General features: G+C 40.5%; 1 protein-coding gene across 1 annotated transcript; it reads left to right on the forward strand.

Moving 5' to 3' along the window:
* Positions 1–376: 376 nt before the first annotated feature.
* On the forward strand, positions 377–5,435 carry trappc3 (trafficking protein particle complex subunit 3). Its single transcript, XM_074686809.1, has 5 exons — positions 377–564; positions 2,213–2,310; positions 3,219–3,318; positions 4,470–4,652; positions 4,830–5,435. Exons 1-5 carry the CDS (start codon positions 523–525, stop codon positions 4,947–4,949), a joined length of 543 nt encoding a protein of 180 aa, XP_074542910.1. The 5' UTR covers positions 377–522; the 3' UTR covers positions 4,950–5,435.
* The last annotated feature ends 18,214 nt before the right edge of the window (positions 5,436–23,649 follow it).

Consider the following 23,649-nt stretch of genomic DNA (forward strand, 5'->3'; position numbering starts at 1 on the left):
CACACATGCTGCCATCTTGTGGTGAACCGAGAAAGTTCGTAAAAGACAGCCTCACTGTGGTCCTCTAATTTTCACTCCACCACGCCAGGCGGCGATACACATCATAAGAGGATGATGTCCGAGGAAATGTCAGAAGAGCAGCTGAATGAACGTCAAGGTAGAACTGTGTACACCAAAAATACAGTGACATTCCCAGCAAAATAAAGGTATTTTCTATTTTTTTTTGTTCAGTAAAGTGAGAACTTCACCAGTTATAAACCAGAAATTGCACTCCTTAGAAGAGTGTTGTCGTTTGTATTACGACTCTAGTAATAATTCACTGTACATGCGCAGTTATTATTTCAGAACATATCATGAATTGCAACCCGAACAGGAAGTGCGTCCATGAGACTGTCTCATTTGACGAAAGAGGAAGTGCGTGACCTGATCTGCTGATTACGGAAATATCTGCTCAGTCAGAATCAAATAAATAAAGGATTAATATCGGGTCGCCACCTGTGTAATCCTGTAACAGTGTCCACAATGTCCAGGCAATCCAACCGAACAACAGACAGCAAGAAGATGGTAGGCGACTCCCGCAGGATTAACATTAGCCGAACCGAGCTAGCCTAGCCAGGAAACATGCTAACTGTAGCCATAATGCTAACCTAACAACTAGATACATCAGACCTCAGTGAGCTAAGCCATTCACCAGTTTCGTATTTCTGTTTCAGACGCGTCTCCAGATATAGCAAACGCCCAACCATCCGTGGGATAATTATTTCCATCAATGATTTTGTGACCATCGCCTCTGAGCAGTTGTGGCTTTCGTTGTAGCATTCATGTTGGACAGCTAGCCTCATCAGTGGTTCATCAGTTCCTCCTAGGTTTTAGAACACGTTTATGTTATGTTGCTGTTAACGTATTTGTTGTCTGTTAGTGACCTATCCTGTAAAACTTAGTAGCGCTAGAATAATCGTAACACGACAGAGCTATGTAAAACCTCTGCAGCACAGTCTGTTGTTATCAGGTACTATAAATGTTGTAGACAACCGGTAATTTTGATAATAGCAATAGTTTCATGTGAATTAACAGCGTGCAAAGTGAACAACGGTTTTTTTTTCCGTTTCGGTATTTACTAAAGCTCTTGTATTTTAGTAATAGGACTACAATTTTGTTCTGTTTTAGGAGCTGTCTATGGTCTGTGGCCGTTCAACTTTATGTCAAAGGCAGTTTTCCTTTATCTGCAAATGTACCTTATGAATGATGCTTTAATACTGGCCCATTTTTTTTCTTCATGGTAATGTCATTCTCTACTTTAAAAGTGTGCAAATAAAACACATACACATAATTCCCAGCTAGCTATTGTTGAGCAAACATTGCTAATATTAATGTATGTCATTGAGATGCTTTAAATTGGTCTCTTGTTAATCGACATCATCTGAATGTCTTGTACAGAAGGCCCGAGTAGAGATGCATCTAATATTTGTTTTCTATTAACATTTTAATGATGTAACAATTCGATTTCTGATAAATAATCAGGAGAAAATGATCATACTTAACATTCTTAGAGCTACAGAGCCTCATGATGTCAGTCTCTCAGTGGCAGACAGGAGCTGTACAGCTATTTTGTAGTGTTGTATAGCTATTTTTGTGTGGTGTTCATAGTTTTTAATATTTTGATATTCCACCTTGAATTTTACTGTGAAAGATACAGTTGTTTAATGGTTATGGTTTAAGTTTTGCTGAGTTTTGTCCGAGGATTGTCCATCTCCTGCCCAGGGACTAAAGATGTATATCAGCTAATTGCTTACTCTGGTGCAGCCAAATAGCTGTACACTGTCCCTTTAACTCTTAACTTAATTAAATAAACATAGAAAAAAGCTTAGTGCACCTTATTATTCTTTTGCATTAGCAACATAGCACATTATTGTCTGGAGTACCAAATTTTCTTAATTTTATTGTCTTCTAGGGCCCTAAGTTCGACTTCACTGTTATTTACAGACCACATGATTAATTAACTGCTCATATTTGAGGACTAGTTTGTTATCCAAAGATGAAAATTGAATAAAACACTCAAGAAATCAAGTTTAGTGGAAGATTGTAGAAAATAAAATGTATGGATGGATCATATAGATAAACATATACATTGTTTTCCCAATCAAATAAGAAAACTCTTCCAATCATTCAAGTGTTAGCATTAGAACTAATGTGACACGTTTTGTTTTTTCAGAATTCTGAGCTGTTCACTTTGACCTATGGAGCCCTGGTCACCCAGCTCTGTAAAGACTATGAGAATGACGAGGAAGTCAATAAACAGCTGGACAAAATGTAAGTATCCTCATCAATGTACATCCGGTTTCAGATGATTATTAATGTAATTCCATTGTTCCCAGCATAATGTAATTCATTATTCTTTGTGTTTTCAAATCCAAAGTTCCATGAAATCTTTTTGCATCGTTTGATAGTTGTTTAACACATGAAAGAAAGGCTGCAAAGTGAAACAATGGTTTGGTTCAATGTGTAATGTCTATTCTGTTTAAAGAAGGGCAGAGTAATGATATGTCTGTTTTCTGACTCAACACGTTCACACTGCTCTGACACATTCTGCCAGACTCTCTCCATAACATCCTTTGACACAAACTGACGCAGAGACATGACATAATCAGCCTTCATTTCTAACACTTGCGTGTCAAAGGTTCCCTCGGGGTCTTGTGAGTTCTCTGAATTTGTACAGGCCTTTGAAGAGGTAACACTGGAATGTGTTTTTAAAGGGAGAAAAAATATTGGAAGTTGCTGCAGGACATAGCTTTTCTTTAAATAAGATTAAGAAAAAAAATTGATGGGTTTATAACCTAAAAAATTCATAACATCTTGTCACGCTGACAGGACTTTGGACTGGATTTACTTTGCTTTTTCTGGATGTGCAGCAACTGTAAGCTCCCTCCAAGCTAATCACGACGAGACCTGTCTTACCTGGCCTTAGAAGGTAGTGAGTCTGATGTGCCCACATTGCCAGTCGCCCGCTAACTGGTCCGAGGCACACCATTTTTGGACTGGGACGCATCAGCTGGCTTCAGATCTTGTAGTTGGGATCAGTTGCCATGGCTTTCCTATCATAATTTTGGCATCCACCAAGTGCATGACCAAAAATTGTTGGAACATTTGGAACCTTCCTTTATCTCTTTGCCATCGTTTTTCATCAGTATTTTTTCCTCTTCCCCCTCTCTTTTTTATAGGGGTTATAACATCGGAGTCCGCCTGATAGAGGACTTTCTGGCGCGCTCCAGCATTGGCAGGTGTCAGGATTTCCGAGAAACAGCAGATGTCATCGCAAAGGTAATTGGAGGGGTCCAGGCCAATCAGAGCATGACCATGGACTTCTTCCAAGATGAATGTAGGAACAAGGAGGCTAAAGGAATGACAGAAAAAGAAAGATTAGACAGTTGTGACGAGACACCCTAATCATTGACAAAGGTCAGGAGAGAAGGATGAAAGGGGGGATTGATGATTGTGACTCAGTCTAAGTGAGTTTCCTTCTAAAAACATGTGTTCTCATCCTTAATAGAGGTGATGCACACAGTGGTCTGCTCCACTGTTGAGGTAATCCCAGTGGAACTCTTAAACATGTATCCTCAGTCCACCTGACAGTGTGTTCAGCCCCTCTAGCTGTGGCTGTAGCCTGCTGAAGGAGTTGTTCCACAGATGTAACCTTACACTAGCTCTGGGACCTGGCTCCTGGTCATAAAAAGAAGGGTCATGTCTGCAAGAGGAGGACAACTGTGGAACAGTGGTTTTGAAAGGCTCACTGATAGCCTTACTGGAGGATATCGAATGACCTCCCGCTAAACTCTGAAACCTCCTCTGGCTTTTGTCAGTAAAATATAAATGAAGGAGATCTGGTGTATGTTCAGAAACAGATTTTTCTGCCTTATCAGTTTCCATATAAAATATAAAAATCCACTCTGAGCCAGTGAATATTTTTACTGGCGCAACTTCAGCTTCACTATCTTGAAAGAACCTTGTATGCCTGAGAAAGCATGCAACCCTCTTGCGACAAATCACAGGGACAAAGAGCAGCAGAGGAAAGGAAGCAAGAGAGAGCAGGTGTGTGCAGGTAATAACTTCAAGTTTGCCCGTAGAGATGGAATTGATGTTGTAGGAACAGCTTAGTGACAACTGAAGGATTAGTTAAGCGATCAGTTTTTCATTCTCACTAACTGGTGATAATAATTCAGCTGTATTAATGTGCATTAAGTAAGTTATTCCTCAAAATATCAAATTAAAACAAATTATTTATGCTAATCTGCTGTTAATTTCTGTTTTGTTTGACATTTCTTTGTAATTAACAGTAGCGATTAACAAGTGGCACAAATGCAACATGAAAAAAACATATTCAGCTCTTCGAATGTAAAATCCCAAATCACATGAATAATCCTCTACTGTTTTCTGTTGTTCCCATTCCTTACCATTACTGTGGTTGTTGTTAGGTTGCATTTAAGATGTACCTGGGAGTCACCCCCAGTGTCACCAACTGGAGCCCAGCAGGAGACGAGTTCTCCCTCATCCTTGAGAACAACCCACTTGTCGACTTTGTGGAGTTGCCGGATAATCACAGCACGTTGATCTACTCCAACCTGTTGTGTGGAGTCCTCAGAGGAGCCCTGGAGATGGTATGATCAACATATACTTCCATTACAATAAATAGAGTACTTTGTAATATATCAAGTTCTTTTGAAGCCTAGGTGTATTTATATAAAAGACAACACTGCTCACTTTGCCTTTCTTTTGATAAACTTGATTGATGGTTTTTTGTTTGAATTAAAATCACAATAATTTTCCCGACACAGGTTCAGATGGCTGTGGATGTGAGATTCGCTCAGGACACTTTGAGAGGGGACAATGTGACAGAAATACGCATGAAGTTTATTAAGAGGATCGAAGAAAATCTCCCCGCAGGAGATGAGTAATGGGACAAAAAAAGACCTCTTTTGACTGAAATGGTCGATGGACTGAGCTCAAAACATCAAGAAGAATGGTTTATTTCAGTGGACCAGTGAATGGATGGAACTGCAAGTTAACGTCAGATATGATCAGAGAACACTCCTCAGTTCATGACACCCTCATCTCCTGTGTGTTTCTGAGACGGATGTCTTGAATAAGAAGAGTCCATTGAGAATCCAAGGTTAAAAAAAAAATCCTAAAACACAAGATCATAACATGGCCCTGCTTCACTCAGGTCTGTGTCTGAATGACAGCTGTTTGTATTGCAGAGAGCAGATTTTCCCTCCGGTTTTTTGGTTAAAAAAAGTAAAAAAGTGTTTTTCATGTGGATGTGTATAGACATTTTTTTTGTTTCAAGGCTGGAATACCCTTACAATTAAATGTTAATATCTTTTTTTAATAGAAATCACACTATATTGCTGCCACTCTAAGGCATGTTAATTTATGTAGATGTATATGTCAAATAAAGTTGACATATTGGATGTGATGTTTTCCTCATGTGTTTGTTTGAGTGGTGAGACTTGACACATTGTGACACATGTCCGTTTGGCAACCTGGAACAGTTTTAACTCGTCACGCATATGAAAAATATGAGCAAATACACAGGCTCACTCTCACCGTGTCCTCTGTACCACCTTGTCAGCTCTGCTTCAGTGTACTATTGGAGCGTCAGTCCTTTCGATTACCGCAACCGCTCTGCAAAGGCAAACAATAACAAACCTAATGCCTCTCTTATGTTTGTTCAGGGAACATGGAAGTAATCTGCGTGCTTGTGGCTGAGTGTGTGCGAGTTTGTGTAAAAAAATAAATAAAAAACCACCAGTGGTCGGTTCTGGTTATCACACCTGTGAATGGTTTAACGTAGAAGTAACAAACAGAACCTCTCATTTAGGCCCCTGCACACCTCATCAATAACTGAAAACACAGGTGGCCTTTCACAAGCACATGCAGGCACATGTGCACGAACATGTGCGCACACGTATCAAACTCTGGTCTGTCTTTAGAAGCAGAAATCTGGTCTGGATACCACAAAAACATTAACAATGTTTTTCTTATTCTTGGTCTTTTTTTCTTGTTATTGTGTAACCTTGCAATAACATTTGTACCAAACTCAAGAGCCTGCTGAAAGCACTTTAGAGGATGAGATCGTAAGATAGGGATTTCCTTTTGGAAAAATCTGTCAGCTATTAGCTGCTGGAAACCTCCAGGCTCTACACATCCTATTTTATAGCTGCTATTACATGAACTCATTTCTGCTTTCACTGTTTATAATGCTCAGCTGCTTGGTGAGAAATTCCCTAAGACACCACCAGAGGTTGCTGCGTACATTGAGTTCTTCTATGGGCAGGTTTGTTCCAAGTATATGGTTTAACTAAGGTAGTATTAGCATTTTTTGGCCTAAGATGGGTACTGTGGGGGGAATACATTCCCTTATTTGTGGGAGTAAAGGCCAGAGCTGCCAGAAAACATAAAAGAATGGTTCAGTTTAGGATCAGTAATATGGGAAGAGCAAAGAAGTTCAGGAGTTGGGCTAAATGTCCTTAGCCAGTATGTCTTCTGCTTTGATTTGGCCGGAGATTAGACAAACGATGACAACATGCACTCTGTTCTGTTTAATCCTGGGAAAGATGTATGACGATGGGATTTCTTGGTATTATTTACTGTCCTAAGCCCCTGCTGACTTCTGTCTGGGGTTGTGCTCATTTGGAAGGATAAAGAGTGGAAAGTGGAAGCAACTCGACAGCCATCGGCGTGCAATAAGCCTGGCGAGCCATTCGTTTAGCTCTCAACACATTACGTGCACATATCCTTGCACCCTGTAGGCTTGTGATGTGGATGTTGGATGGAAGGGGCCAGGAAATAGTTTTTGTGCAGAAGCTCAATGTAAATGACTTGGCAGAATTAGAGCCTCATACCTGGGGGATGGATAGACAGCTGGGTTTGTGTATTTGTGAAAACCTCTATTACTCTGCCATATGCTTGGAGGAATTTGACTTGACAAACACACACAATCTCACATACATATATATATATATACACACACACACATTCTGTACATGCAGGCCAGAGTGAGGATGAATTTATTGCCACCACTGTACTCACAAATAGGTGTTAATACACACTGGAAGGACCTTGTCTAAACGCGCAAAAGGACATTGTTTCTATCCCACCATTTCCACCAATATGTGATGTGAGTTTTTTTGGTGTATTTCACAGTTTAAGTCTATCAAGACTACAAATGTACCAAAGCTACATCATGACTTCACTCTTCATAACTTTTACATCTGTGATTTCTATTTCTTCTAAAAGAGTGCAGATGTTGTGGCAGAATAAAAATATTGGAGGGAAAAAACAAGTTGTTTTCAAGGCACTTAGGACTCTAAAAACCATAAAGAAATGCTCCAAACATGCCATATCCAATATATTGTACATGTAATAGTGTTATCATTGCTATTATTTACTCACTTTCTCATATTTTTCTGAAAACTTTATTAGGACAGACCTGGAAAACAAGTAGCAAATGTTACGGGCTCTAGACAACGTGCGCCGATCTGCTTTGAGCCAACTAAACGTTTCCATGTGGCCTTTATGGGAAACAAATGGTGAAAGGCACGCTGTGACAGTAAAGCCCAGCACACAGACTGGTATTGACCTGCGCTTATTGAATACTGCATCTTTTTTTTTCTACCTCCACTCCATACCAAGATTTCTCCCAGCATTTCTTTAGCCCTCTTTTTTTTCAACTCTTTCTCATAGTTTTGGCCTTGTTATTGTTTCTGCTGTATTTCAGGAAAGCAAACAGTCTTTGAAATAAAGAAAGGAGACATGATAGTCAGCTGTTTGGAATGTCCTGCCTTGGATGGGAAAGATGCTGCCTCTCAGGTGAGATAAGGGCTGACTGAAGATGCAGTTACCCGTGGTTTCCAGAGGTTTCCGGAGTTTGTGTTTTTCGTCTGGACAGTGGAAAGAGCTGACGGGACAGCATGTTGACAGCACTCTTTTGGAAGAGATTGCCGTGAGTCAGCAAACAAGTGTACTCATGGTAAAAATCCCAGACAGACTAAATAATGTTCCCAGGCTGCAATGCAGTGGGAAGAAGCGGTTGATTTAATAAGCGTGTCTCTTGTGTGCACCTAGAAAAGATGCTCCCATGAACACGAGAGCTGCTGTTACATAACCGGCATGCTCTACACCTATCTGCCAAAACACATCCGGTGAAAGTGTGAATTTAGAGGTTTGAGCGGATGTTCATTTGTGATTTTATGTACATAAACACACTAGTAAATAAACGTGTATGTTGTTTGTAGAGGTAATTGTGCATTGATTTGTTACACAGTCACAGTATGTACCCAGAGAGATCTGCTACAGCATCTGCAAGACATTTGGAATATGAATCATCACCCACTTCCAGACAAACTGTTTAGCACTTCCTATAAATCTAATAACTCATGCTTTGCACAACCATTCAGCAAGGACTGAACATCCAATAGAAAGTGAGTACTTTCTAGACCTCCTGTAGTTATGTTTGGGTCATCTGAGTGTTGGCAGGAAGGGGGAAATGAGAAACAAATATAGCCAGAGACACCTCTCAAATTTCAGAAATAAAAGTATGGATCAGACCCAGCCTACCACGCACCATAAATCCAAAATCACAGGCATCAGAGGGGATTGTGTGAATGAAAAAATGTTTTCTGTAAGGAGACATGTCGGGTTGAAAAGTGTCCAAAGCTCAGTCTCTTTCTGAATCGCAGTGACCTGGCTGGTTGCACAAGGGTTTCAGTCGGAGCCCTGGATGCAGTCGAGCCATTTAATGCCTTGTTTTTAGTTTTTCCTCCCCCCTTTTTTCTTCAAGGCTTTTTGGATGGGAGCTGCTAAGCTGTCTTTGCTCTGCTTCCAATTTCCTCTTGCTCTTTTGTTCTTCCTCTTTTGTACAGAATCTGATGAAGAGGAGTTTTTAGACATTTCTGATGATACAGGTTTTACCCGTTCCAGATCCTTTTTATCTTTGTGCCTCTTTTTCCCATAGCACGCTCAACTTTTGTTTTGTTTTTCTCTCCCTTGTCTTCTTCCCTTTTTCTTGACCCCGCAGCCGTTCAAGCTGGAGTTTATGTAACAGAGTCAGAACTTTCCAGCTTGGAACGGTCTTTCTTGAAGATGGAATGAAGAGAATAAGTGGAAGAGAAAGAAAAAAGAGGTGTCATGTAATAATACACTGGCCTTTCCCTGAGGCTACACGGCACCTCACCTTAGACTTCATTATTCCACTGCCTTTTCTTCCAAATGCACAGATGTAAATGCATATCTGTACCATTCTTCCAAGCAATAAAAAGACCTTAACAGTAAAGGAAAAGCAAGAATGTGAAAGTCCTGGTTTCCCCTGGACTGAAATCAAACCAGTCTTCCCTCTCCAAGCACAGGGCTGCCTGGAAGCTGCACACCAGCTGCACTGGACCTTTCTCCCATGCCAGGCATGAACCTGCCATGTGTGTCACATTAAAAACTTTGAGTGACAAAACAACCTATACTGTGATAAGTTCATATATCTAATGCTGCAGGTATTCTATGCAGGGTTATCCATTTGACCTTTGCATCGGGATTTCCAAGTAATGACAGCATAAATCTATACACAAGCTCAAAGGCTTTATGTCTTCAGCAAGTCATTTATTATCCGCCTACTGTAAGCACTTTGCACATCGGTCTGTGATTGTAAGGGGTCTGGACATCATATTATGTGGGCCAGACGTACAGATTTCCGAGTTTGAATTTCCATATAAAACATTTCAAGCTGTCAAACTAGAAGTACAAGCTGACCAGAATTTGGCTACTGGACTGAGTTTGAAGATAAAATCTGAAGGAAAGAGATGTGTGATAGGCCAGTCTCAACTGACCATTGTGTCAATTTAATGTGTTTTTTTTTTTATTAAGTAAAAGAAGAGCTTTAAAAAGTTGCACAACTGTAGCTGTCTTTTACTTTTTACTAGGTATATCATTTCAACAAAAATACCTTCACAATTATATCTTCACACTCCAGCTTAAAGCTGCTAGTAACCTAAAACTATAGGCTTAACATGCTACTTGATTTCATGGTGCTACCTTTGCCTATCTTGCAAGTTGACAAGCAAACAAGTGACAACAGATTTGTTGTTTGTGTCAATTTTCCTAAATCATAACTAAAATTCATTCCATCTGTGGTTCTAAGAATTACACAGCCCCTGCTAGTTTTCCGTGTTATAGAACTAAATATAAAGAACCTGGTTGAATACCATAAATTGTATGGTCGTTGATGACTAAATATATTAAGAGGTGTTCCAATATTTAAAAAATTAGAGGAAAAACATTCTCCAAAATTGTAACAACTGGAGCTGACAGACTGTTACAGTTTCAGTAAAATGCAAATGCTAAATTGTAGGTGTGCAAATATTCCAACATGTTGTTAAGCTGGTGTTTATTTCTTAGTATGTGTCATCTTCATTTAGCTGGCTGACAATTGCTATCATTATGAAATACAAAGTGTAGCAAATGAATAATACCTGATGTTTTTAGTTTTGGTCACATAAGCACTGGACCAAATTAAAGGGGCTGTGAGGAGTTTCCCAAGTGATCCTGAAAAAGTCTCCCTTTTGGATATACTCCCACCGGCCACTTAATTAGGCACACTTGTCCAACTGCTCATAACGTTGCCTGGGGCCTGTACTACGAAGCTGGATTAGCTCTTAGAGAGATAACTTCCTGGATAAGTTTCGGGTTTTCTGTTCTACGAATGTGGATCTCTTTTTATCCAATCAGGTTGCCCCGGTAACTCCTACTGAACGCCAAACCTGGTCTGGAGCAGGTTAAGTTCCAGGATAAGAGCTCACGGGGTGTGACAGACCGCCCGCTGACCAATCGGTTCTCTCGGGCGGGCATGAAAGATCGCTCAGTCACCAGTTTGCTCAGTCGGTGTGAAGTCCTCCGGCGTGGGAGCGCCCCCTGTCTTTTTGGCCCAACATTTTTTCTTATGGGCTGTGAACAAACAATATCTTACTGATCATCATAACTGAGACATTGTCAGGGAAAAGTAGAAATATGTGCAAATGGAATCTTTCATACTGACCACTTTGAAGGATGTTTTTCTATTTATTTTTTATTTGCTCCCATGTCCTTTTTTCCCCACTGCTATTGTATCTGCAATACAAACTGCCTATAATGAGCGTTTTCCTTGGGATTTGTGGACTCTTTCTAATTATAAGGTTGGATATGATGCTGATCACACACATACTGACTGACAACATGAATGAATAAGGACCTAACTGCCCGTGTCGTCACATGATGAGATAGGTCTATTAATATCAGCATTTTGGAAATTTACGCATTCACAGAGTCGGCGATTTTTTGCCAGCAATCCCTCCGGCTTCTCGCGGCCGCACTTGTGTTGCTCCTGGCCTGGATTATATTGCGGTACTCCTTGTATTTTTGCAGGATTATTTGCTGCTCCTCCGCCGTAAAGTAGGCTGCTCTCTTTTCCATTGTCCATTGAAAATGCTCCGGGGCCGCTAACCACGCCCATTTCATGTGTGCACGCACAGATCCCAGCCAGATTCACTTATCGAGTTGATAACGAGCTTCGTAGTACAGCAGTTCTGGATAACGGAGATCCGGTGAAGTTCAGCGAGTTGTCGCAGAGTTATCCTGGATGACTTAATCCAGCTTTGTAGTACAGGCCTCTGGTCTGATGAGTCTGGATTTCTGCTCCACATTCAGATGGTAGGGTCAGAATTTGGCGTCAACAACATTAAAGCATGAATCCATCCTGCCTTGTATCAACGGTTCAGGCTGCTGCTGGTGGTGGTGAAATGGTGTGGGGGATATTTTCTTGGCACACTTTGGGCCCCTCAGTACCAACTGAGAATGGTTTAAAGTCCAGAGCCTACTTGAGTATTGTTGCTGACCATGTCCATCCCTTTATGAGCACAGTGTACCCATCTTCTGATGGCTACTTCCAGCAGGATAACACTCCATGTCATAAAGCTGGAATCATCTCAGACTGGTTTCTTCAACATGACAATGAGTTCACTGTACTCAAATGTCCTCCACAGTCCCCAGATCTCAATCCAATAGAGCACCTTTGGGATGTGGTTGAACAGGAGATTTTCATCATGGATGTTCAGCTGATAAATCTGCAGCAACTGTGTGATGCTATCATGTCAATATGGACCAAACTCTCTGAGGAATGTTCCAGTACCTTGTTGAATCTATGCCACCAAGGATTAAGGCAATTCTGAAGGTAAAAGGGGGTCCAACCTGGTACTAGCAAGGTGTACCTAATGAAGTGGCATGTGAGCGTATGCCTGATCATAATCCACACTTTAAAATTAGTTTATCAGGGCCGATGTAGGTTATTTCAAAATGCCACTTCTCAGCTTCCTGATCAAGTCGAGCAGGACCAAATTGATTTAGGACACGTCAAAGTCTCTATGACAACACCATGCCAGCTGATGAAGCTTAGTAGTGAGACGATACTACAGTAAAAACGTAAGTTTACTTGTTACGTCAAACAATAGTGCTTAACTGTCGATAAATACCTTCCCTTGGCACATTGCATCTGGCAAAAAGTTTTTTGAACAAAGAAAATTTGTTCTGATCTGATCTCCATTTATTTCCAAAACAAACACACGTCTTTTAAAAGTCTCGTCTTTATGACAGTGTGCGTGGGATTCCAGGCCAAAAGGTGGCAATGCAGTCCAATTTAAACAAACCCTTTTCACAGCATCTTTGAAAAAAATACTGTGATGTTAAATGATGATTCCTGAAAACACCAAAGTTAACAAAACAACAGGATGCAATGTGTCTAACAGATGTTCACTTAAGACTGTAAATATCAACCTGCAGATGGCTGGAGAGGTCAGGGGACAACCAAATTTATTTGTGTTCCTCATGTAGGAAACAGGTGTTTTGAAACCACATTAGGCCTTTCTTTTCAAGTGACAATTTGTTAGTTCACTGGAAATTGAAACTGGAAACAGAGCAAAGTGGTGTCTCATGTGTCATTAGTCCTTTAAAGACTGCAATAGTGCAACAGCAACTTACCAAAGTTCCTTCATCACTACTCCTTTGCACTTATACATAGGACACCTCAGATCGTGTGATTTACATTGTACTATGGTAACATGATGGAGGCATTTTCCACAATTTTGCCTAGTTGGCTTGAAACAATACATTTCTACCATTCTGCGCTTATAGCTCCTCCATTACTACGCCTAAAATGTTTCTAGTTTCTAGTCGGATCAGTGCACCCGTAGTTTACAGTGTTATAGCTTCACCTTCTGGGGTCAGATCAATACGTGACACCCTGACGAAAGGGTCCTAAAAGTGGGACAGTACAGTTTGGTTATTTGGGGATCTGTCCTGGAATTAGTCAGTGGAAACACCTCAAAATGCCATACCAATAATCAGCCGTCATTTTGGGTGATTTGTTTATCATGTGTAGAATATTTCCTTAATAACACTGGAACCCTTGGCATTTGGCTTTAAGGCCTTAAGATGCATTTATTTCTGCAAAGTTCAGGACCTTGTGTTCGCCTGTTGGGCAGAGATAAAAGAGCCACAGGGTGATGAGAGATTTATGTAATAGGCTGAACTCACTGGAAAGGGCAGTATGCAAAGAGCAGGCCTTTTCATGTAAATCAGAGATCGATTCAGAGCAGACACAGTACAACTTAATATGTCTTGAAAAATGGATTGCACATATTTTTACTGGAGCCAAGCAATGTTCAAATGTTCAGTGCTTTCATCTGCTTGATGTTATAAAATGTTGGGTGTTGGGAAACATTGACGTATAAGGAGATTTAACAAAAGTTGATTTATTCCTACAATGAGGCTTTTTGACCAGTGAGAGGGCTCAAAAGAGGGAGTTTTCAAGGAACAGAGTTGAACTCCATTTTGAATGTTTTAGGGCACGCAAAAGCTCTTTGTCTTGTGAATACAGCATATACATACAAAATGAATTGTGTTTATTCTCAACAGGCAATGTTCGTGCCAAACTTGTAGCTGAATGTTCAACTTTTCCTTTCCGGTCTCCTTGCTCATGTCATTCAGCAATGCGAGAACTGTGCCAAAAGTTCCTCTTAATTCCAAGGCCTTGAAAAGCTGACGTTTGTGTCTGTACACGGAGAATTTCCCTTGACACACGTGTGCTTATGTGCATCTGCCTCACCTGTGTGCCTCCCTGTGTGATTTTGTTACTCATTCAGTGTGGAGGTGCTGAAAGCGCTCTCTGTGGGCCTCATAACGCACAAACCTTTTTTCAATTAGCAGGCCAGGTTTGCCTCCATGGTGCTTGGATCTACTGTAAATCTGACCCAGACAAAAACACCCACTGGGTCCAGCTCCAAGGGGACAGATTGAGAGAGGAAGGGGGAAGAAGCTGTCAGAAGCTGTGTAGCGTTTCCCCGGATGGTTTCCGGGCCTCTCATGCTGCAGGTCAGTGTCTGGCTCTCTTACTGTCAGCATCCACATCAGTTAGCCTGTCTCTAACTGTCACATGGTTTCAGGCAGGAAAAAATTAAGAAAGATAGTGTGGTCCCTGTGGCCATGTTACAACCTCACATGTACATCTGCAGCCGCAAACAGTCCCACATGCAAATATTTAATATTGTCTTTCAGGGCTGACTGGACTAGAAGCAAACCTCATGTCAGGAGAATGCGCTCTTGTTTTTGGGTAAACAGCAGGAAGCTGATTGTCACCAAGTGAGCTCTCTTTCTGTTTGTTTGTGTTTCCAGCCACTGTCACCCGAGCACACTGTGGTTTATGTTTCATAGTAACTATGCACCCATTTTATTGGTAATGTGTTGTGAGAGCATGTAATTATTTCCTATCCTCCCCTTTTATTCAATGAAAGCGTTTCTGAGATTCAAAAATTCAACCATAATTAGTTAAACCATAATTGTATTTCAAAGAAACAAAGGAAAGTGAAAGATAATAACTGAAAACAGTCTGTTTTCAGAATACCACATTTGGTTTCTTTTGCACTTGGTATGCTGAATGCACCACTGAGATATTTTTGGTGGACACAAAAACTATTGAAGCTGAGTGAATGAGACCTAGATGTCCTCTGAGATGTGCTTTGGAAGACAAAAGCATGACTTGAGCTATAAGGGAGCTTCCAAAAATCACTTCTTTTTGTGTGTTGCTTTTATCTTTTCTTTGTTTGTCCCAGTTCCATTTTCTTATTGGCAGGTATACAGGAAATACATGTAAATGTATGATGACGTGAGGATGTCCCAGTGTAGATGAAAGAGACGCCATTTTCATTTGAGCATTATGAGTGTCTGGAAGAAGTAAGAGGCTCATGTATTTGCAGATATGGCTCTCTGTCCAAGATACTTTGCCGTGATACTTGAATATTTTTTTTTGGTCTCGTCTGACCAGACAGCATTCTCCCAGTATTCTACAGGCTTGTCGAGATGCTGTTTAGAAAACTTTAAACAAGCTTCAGCATACCTTTTCTTGAGGAATGGAGTCTTGCGGGCTGAGCGTCCATAGAGGCTATGGTGGTGGAGTGCATTGCCAATTGTTTTCTCAGTACCAATTGTACCTGCTGCCTCCAAGTCTTTCTGGAGCACTTTCAGGGTGGTCCTTGGCTCGTTGAGTACTCTTCTGACTGTCTTTCTGACTCCCTGGTCAGAAATCTGTGCGTGGCCTGTTGATGGTAAAGTGGTGCTTCTTCCATTTGGGAATAATGGCCCCAACGGTGCTGACTGGAATATTCAGGTGCTTTGATATAAGTCTGTAACCAGTTTCATTCTGATGCTGAGCAACAACCAGGTTGTGAATGTCTTCAGAGAGCTCTTTGCCTTTACCCATCATCATCATGAGGTGTGTTGTATTTAGCTGCTTGGTGAAAAAACAACCTTTTTTATAGGACCATCAATTTGCTCTAGCCCAGCTGATGTTGGTTTGCACTAATTGGAAGTTCAAGTAATAATTACTGACAGATTTCAGGTGGTATGGTGCATTTCCTTGCCAAAGTATACAGCCTTTCCATGGTGTGTTCACTACTTTTTTCCTGTGTTATCGTACTTAATTCCACAAAATCATTATTTATGGACTTGAATGTCATGATTTATTTTCATGTGTGGATCATTTGAGTTAATATCAATGTCTGGTAGAAATTTCGTCTGAATTGCAGCTTCCGAAATAAATGTGATGAGAAAAAGTTGATTGTTGTTCAATACTTATTTCCCCACTGTATGTGCTGTGGTAGCATTAGTATAAAGAATAGCAATTGTATAGGGCCCAGTGAAAATATAGACAAGGGGAGTAACATGAGGGCCTCAATCTGTAACACATCACTAAAACCTTCAAATGACAGTTAATGTTGTCAACTATTAACCTTTGACCTTGTAACAGAAAAAGGTTAATTGTCAAATCTTTTTTCTGCTGGTATAAAACTCAAAGGTTTTGGAAAAGTCATAGATATATCTAAGTGGTGTTGCCATAGTTTGTGATAACAGGAAGTGTAATAAAAAAAAAGACTTCTGTTGAAACACAAAATTTACTCTAACACCTGAGGCCAGAGGCACCAACCACACTGATGGTAACACCTCTACCATGAATGCTTGATCCGCTAGAGTGGGCCTGGTAATGGAAGCTCAAAGAGTGGACTGTTTAGACACACAACCCCCCCATTCATGCTCAGCTCTGGTGCTGCACGGTCTGGTTCAACTTTACAACATCAAGGGGGGGTCTTAAAAACATGCCCTGTCACTACTCAACCTTCTAAATATGTCACTAGTTTGCACATACACACACACACACACACCTGCCCAGAGCTTACCAGTCTTTCACACGTGCCTGGAGGAAGGTGGGGCCATGGATTAGGTGGGGTGCATATAACATCATGACATCATCAGGCTAGGTGATGGAGTGCTGTGTCACGCTTTGTTTGGTTTTCCAGCACTAACCATTTTAGCAATAAAACCAGCCCTGGGAAAACATGTCAGGGGAGGATATAACTTAAATTGTCACATAGGGAAAGAGCATAACGTATTTTTTCAGGAGACAACACTGTGTTTAAATAAGAAGGTTCTCAATCACAGTTTAGTTGACACATTGTACTGGTTGGGCTCAGGCATGCACAGAAGTCATCTGGCTGGTGGAGCTGTGGGACTGATGTCACACTGCTTCTGGGAACCCAACACACATTTGCCTTATTGATAAAATATGTAAAATCCCTTAGGTTGCTTCTGTCCACAGCAGAACAGATTTTTGTGGTGGTTTCCATGCAGACATGTACAATCACTTAAAGTTCAGAGATGTTAGTAGTGGTCACATTTCTGTCGTTGTTCCTCCTCTGGCTGGCATTTGCCAACAGAGCTGTCAAGAGGTTTTCTTTTAAATATCAAATAACCAATTTAATCTGAATTTTCTACTAAACCAGCCTAAAAAGAACTAAGACTAAAACTAAGATCTTTGAAAGCAGAGGCTATTAAGAAGAGTCATCTGTAATTGTTTTTTGTAAGTTTGTGTGAAACTTGTTTAGCGTTGATTATGGTTCATCCAGTGGATGATGCATTTAATCTTTTCTCTGTACTGGTCTCATCCCATACATGCTAATTTTATGTTTTCTAATGGAAATTGGAAAAATGGAAAAATGTCAACATAGGCTATTTCTGCGGGATGAAATTCACCCATGTGACACCTATATAGAGTGGTTAAAAGCTGTAAAGATGCATGGCAGCTATTCATCACCTCACTGATGGTTCTGTTGACCTTTTTGGTCAAATAAAGAGATTATTGTTAATTTCCCTTTCTTTCAAAACCAGGTGAACACTTCTCACATGAGCTTTAAGCTTATTTGCTAGACTATCAGGAACCAAAGAGTGACACAGACCCAAACAGCTGGATAGAGTGATATATGAGTTGGTTTTGGGAAGCTAAACACGTGATATTTTTGGACTGCTTTACAATCAATTTTCTGTACGGTATATACATATTGGAAAATTTGAGATTCAGCCTGGCCACGGATATTTGTAGCTACCATGAAAACAACAGAAAGGCTGTGGTCAGTGCTGCAAGGTGTGGATGCTTGAATCAGCAAGGAAAGAATGATGAGAGTAAATGGAGGACTCTGTGCACTGTGAGTCACTCATTAGCACCTCCTTAAAGAGTTGTGTAGCTCTTTTTCAAAAAGGTACACTGTATCTAAAAATAGGACTGCTCGGAAAACTGCTTCTGATATTTCCATATTCACATAAAAGACACTTACGTCAAGTGTGAACTCAAAATGGGTTTTGAACAAAAATAGTGGTGTAATGTTTTTGAATACACATCACACCACCAGTAGTCCCACCCTTGCTCTTTGTGTTGTTGAAGCCAAGTAGGCCACTTAAACTGACCAGGAGCCCCAAGGAAAATTTTGGATATTTTCATTTACTAAAATTGCTTGATTTCTTGTAAGTTGTCTGTTTGCTACTGTGTATATGTGTGTAATAGTAAATTATTAGTAGAAATAGTTGATAGTAAAATAATTTAAGAAAAAATACCTAAAATGTGTATTTTTTATGAATATTTTGCAAGCCATCTGTATTTCTGTAAGTTTATAGAACAATTGAAATGTTATGTGAGCATGTGATGGGTCTGGCTGTCTGATGGCCCTGTTCAAGGACACCAGGGTGTAAAGAGGGAGGAGTGTCTTTCCTGCTTCAGCTGACAGAGGAACTTTTTGACCTTCCTGTTGGGCATTGGGAAATGTACATCATCATCTGGGGCCAAGTCAGGCCATACTGAAACATGTATGCCTTTTGCTAATGACAGTATTACACTATTATTGTAAGAAGGTGGTTTTACATCCACCGAAAAACACAGGACCCTATGTCTATATGTGCTTATAGATGCTTATTTTATCTAAACATAGAAATAGAAAATTAGAAATTACAGTTTTGGAAGTTAAGGGCATGGAATCCTTGAGTCAGCAAAAGTCCTATGATTAATCCAAATAGCCACACTTTGATAGGACATTAAGTCCCATTGTCATAAGTAGGCAGGATGTGATGTGTTTTTCACAATCAACCAACAGCACAGTGTTGCAGTCGTTACCAAAATAGGAAAAATTCACCCCAAAATCTGTAATGTAGTGTCTTACTTGAGCTCACAATAAGTGAAAAAGTATATTTCAGCACGGTAACTGTGCCCAAGTCTATCCCATTATTAGGCATATATCCCACTAAATGCCCTGATTGGTTTTTCTGTGCTAGCTTTGGTGAATACGGGTCTGTTACACAATCCCTCAGAAGCAATTATGCAGTCAGTCGTGCAAGATGATTGACTTCAATTATCCTTGTCTGGGTGATTGAGGGCAAACAAAGCTGTCCTGCAGTGCAGGGGGACAACAGTCATCTTACTGCGTGCCAAATTTATGGTGAAACTGAACTCTCCACAGTTGTCAGAGGTTTTTGGCTAAAGCTGAGGATGTGAGATATGGGTGAAGAGATTTGAAATAATTTGGCAAAATTGTTAAATAAAGTTGTCATAACTTCTAGATGGAAGATTGATTGAGGAGCTAATTTGGAAAAGGTCTGGTTACTGTATGTGTAATAGATACAAAACCATGTGTCCATTTAGTAAATCCTGAGCAGCTTAGAATAAACCACAGTTTTATTTTCCTCCTTATCGTACAATTACATCTCCAACTCTCCAGCTTTTCCTCTGCATAATTTGCCTTTATGGTATTATGGTTTCAAGTCATAATTCCAATTTACCTTCACACAGCATAAATCTCCTTCACTGGTCTTCAACATGGGTTTAACACCACATAGCAGGCCCAGCCCAAATGCACTTTCCTTCATAAACCTCTCGATCCTATTTCCCAGACTATTATGCTTGCATATTTCAATCGGCATGGAGCACAAGTGAGGGGTGGAGGAGGAAAGGGGGAGAGGGAGGGGAGAGAGGGGAGGAATGAAAAACACAAGGAGGTCAGCAAGAGACATTTCTTTCTTTCACACCATGTGTTACTGTAAGATATTCATTTCCTCTGCAGTTCCTCTCTCTCCCTCCAGCCCTTTGTTTTTCTTCTCCATCAATGTCAGTGTGCACTGGCTGAGGTAGTCCAGGTCGCGTCAAGTCCACTGGATCCTGTCTCTATCTGGGATCCAACCTTCCAAATTAGTTTCCCAAATTGGGAACCGTGCAAAGTGCAGCTGTGGTAACCTGAGAGCTTTCTGTAGTTTTTAGCCCCCAAAGTCCATTAAAAATGAGCATGTTTGACATCTTAGAGTGGTTTTCTGATTGAACCAAAGGGACAAATTTATTTATCAAACTCTATCTTCTCAGGGATTTGTTCACTTCATATGAAATTTCTGGTCAGGCATGGTTAGACTGTAAGGTAACGTGGCAGCAATACACTATCTGCTAATGGGGCTTTCTTTTACAAGCCAGGGAGTTGTTTGTAATAAATGTCATACAATAGTTAATGGATCATTTAGATTTCAAGACAAAGGGGAAAAGAACAGCTCCCTCTAATTTCTTTCCCATTCCTCTTGTCCTTTTTTATCCATTTATAAGTGCTGTCCTATACTGCTTCAGTTTATTTAACAGTGCAGTATGGCTCTAAGTTAAAAAGTTCTCATCATAAAATCCCTAAAACACATCTGTGGTTGTTGTCCAAAAGGAAAAGCATTCTGGTGATGGAGGACTGACTGTAAGTCATTCCATGTGGAGGCGAGAGTTGCTAAGGCTGAGATTGTCACATGCTTATGTTGTAGCTCATCGGTTCCCATGCACAGTAGCCAAAGATACTATCCTCATTAAAAAGTATGTTTTCATTTAAATCTTAATGTGCTGTTGCTTACTCATTACATCATCAAAACCCAGAGACATATGGAAGTGGGTGTTTTTGACATCCAGACTGAATCAAATGAGATCCATCTTTGTACCAGATGTACAGCAATAAACAGATAAGATTTTGTATCCCACAACAGTGTTCACAAATACCCTGATAGTGGTTTGGACTGCTGACAATTAGTCCAACTGTTACTCACAGTGATTGTGTGGTACCACTTTGTTCTTCTGTTTTGCTGTTTAACTTTCTTTCGGGTCATTTATTGATGCCATCTCTGTTTGGTCAGTGCTGGGCTGCAGACCAAAACATACCTACCATAGCCATTGAGTGATCCAAAAAACACTCTGTTCAAGCGCTAACAGATTAAGTATCAGCCTCATTTCAGAATTCCCTTGCCTACCAGTACTAGCAAAGAATAAGAGATTATTATTGCTGACCTAGTGCAATAAAAGGCACCTCTTTTCCAGCTGGCATAAATGTTGACTGTCAGATTTTTCCATCAATATCAAGAAAAAACCCAGTCCCTACATGCTGTGAACAAGATGTGACCCAAGAGTGTATGATAATGAAGCACAGTGAGGAAACATGTTTCATAATAGTGATCTGGGAGTTATTAATCTGGATCTTAATTCTTGAAAGAGAATCCACTCTGCAGTCTGTCAGTATAGAAATGGTAGAGGCACGGCAGACCTCATGATCAGAGTTTTACATAAAGTCATGACACCAAGGGGTTTCTAACGACTGTCTTTTCTCAGTAACATGACCTCTGTTCTCACTGTCCATGCACCAAATCTCTTCACTGTAACAAGGTCTAACTTTGTTCAAGTTGTGAGATCCAAATGACCAAGGTCTCTAACATGTATAGAGAAGTTTCTGTCGCCCTTGGTGGTCAGCACCTTAATTACTCATTGGTTAAACAAAGTTTTCAATACTGTTTTGATTGCATACCCAAAATGCTTGTCACATGTGGCATCTAAGCTACACGCACTGCAAAATAGTCTACCAGTACAGAAGCTCTAATCAACTGTTACTGCCACCCAGATGTAAACAAGCACATATGAGAGAAGGCATCCCATAGTGCAATGTTTTTCAGCAGCATTTGATATATAAAATGTAAAGATAAAATAGTATGTAGGCTAGTTAAGTTGCATATAACAACATGGCTGGGGCAGTTGGTAAGGAATACAGGCAGGTGGGCAATGAACTACATGGAGGATCAACCCCTGGTGGTGCTAGCTTGTCTAAAGCTAGCCACACTTTGCAAATCAGTTGAACTCTGTAAGCCTGTGTTGAGCCTTTTGATCTGACTTGCTTACTCTTACATTGGTCCATCAGAATTTAAATTCCTGTTTACATGTCAAGAAAATAAGATGTTTAGAAAACTCTACGTTTGCTGCCCTTAATTACAACACGTGACACTAGATTAAAATTAGAATAGGATAGAACTTTTTGCCTTTTGATTTTGCATTTTTTTAGGCTAACATTTATGCAGCCTTCAAATTGCAAACTAGATCAATTTGAAACAGTCACAAGATCAGACAGCCATGTTTTCAACTAACTAAGGGATCATTTATCATAAAGCAAGGTTGCTACAGCGTAAAAATTAGGCCAGGACTAGCTTTGCCCTCTACTGTGTGAAATCAATGACTTTTTCTTTTTGGAGAAAAACAAAAAAGTTTAATAAAAATCACTGTGAATCAACTACTGTTGTCAGCTTAGTCTGTTGTTTTTGTAGAAGTCGATGAAAGGTCCATTGGTATGCGCAGAAGAAAATTTGTCATCATGAAATACACTCATGTTTTCTGAAGACATCACAAAAGCATTTCTGAGATAATATTTAGCCAGGTGCCCGATGTAGATTGGAGAGATTTATTCCACTGAGTGCTATATGGAATCTTTACCCCCTCCTCAGTGGGGCCCTCTTCGGGATCAGAGTTGCAATACAGAGGCCTGCCTGCACAATGTTCCCCAGAGAGAAAGAAAAAGAGCAATGAGCAGAAGGAGTGAGGAAGACGATAGAGCAAAGAAAGTGAATACCAGATAAAGACAAATCCCCTTATGTTTGACAGTGACAGTTACAGCTATTACCCTTCAAGGCTGCAGATAAGGCCCTGTACTGTGGCTATTTTTAAACAATCTCTAAGAGAAATAATCACATTTAAGGCCAAGAGAACTCCATTCCACAGTTAGGTAGAAGTGAAGAAGATTTCTGAATTCCTGTCTTTGGAATTTGGATTCCAATGTTAGGAGACATATGCTTCGTATATGAGCCTGGCCTGAGCCCATGCACTGCTTTATTTTTCTAAACCAGACACCTACTGGCATGTAACAAAACTGCGGTCAAAAAACAGGGAGAGGCTTTCGCAGTGTCCAGACCCCACCCCACCCCAACTGCTGACATCCAGGCACGACGCCTTACCGCATGTGTTCAATTCCCTTGTTCGTGTCAAAGAATGTGAGAGAGGCTAAGAGATTCAGGAAGGAGAATATTAGGAGTTAGGCCCTACCTGATGGCCACCTCGGTGTCTTGGGTTACCTCTATTCATTCTCTCCTCCCCACTTCCCTCCTTTTTTCCACATGAACAGGAAAACCCTTGCTCTCCCTCCCTCTAAGCAATGGTGTGTAACTATGAGAGAGAGGTGGGTCGAGCTGGATCTGCTTGGCCTTGGGAAAACCACATACTAGTGTGTACTTGGCCTCCAACGTGCAACCCAAAGAGAAACACACTCCAGGGATGTTCGCAGCCCCTAGTAAAATCTGCACCCACTTTCATCTCCACCATCTCTTTCTTTGTTTCTTCGCGTCCCTTGTCTTGTTTTTCTTTGGTTTCACAAAGCTAAGCTT

The sequence above is a fragment of the Halichoeres trimaculatus genome, unplaced genomic scaffold, assembly GCF_033239565.1.
Source record: "Halichoeres trimaculatus isolate MK-OKI-2021-1 unplaced genomic scaffold, fHalTri1.1 fHalTri1_scaffold_14, whole genome shotgun sequence".
Taxonomy (NCBI): Eukaryota; Metazoa; Chordata; class Actinopteri; order Labriformes; family Labridae; genus Halichoeres; species Halichoeres trimaculatus.

Excerpts from the sequence above, each read along its gene's own strand:
- trappc3 (XM_074686809.1), top strand. The coding sequence starts at position 523 with ATGTCCAGGCAATCCAACCGAACAACAGACAGCAAGAAGATG. Across the intron at positions 3,319-4,469 it reads CAGCAGATGTCATCGCAAAG|GTTGCATTTAAGATGTACCT; the intron begins GTAATTGGAGGG and ends GGTTGTTGTTAG. Across the intron at positions 4,653-4,829 it reads TCAGAGGAGCCCTGGAGATG|GTTCAGATGGCTGTGGATGT; the intron begins GTATGATCAACA and ends TTCCCGACACAG.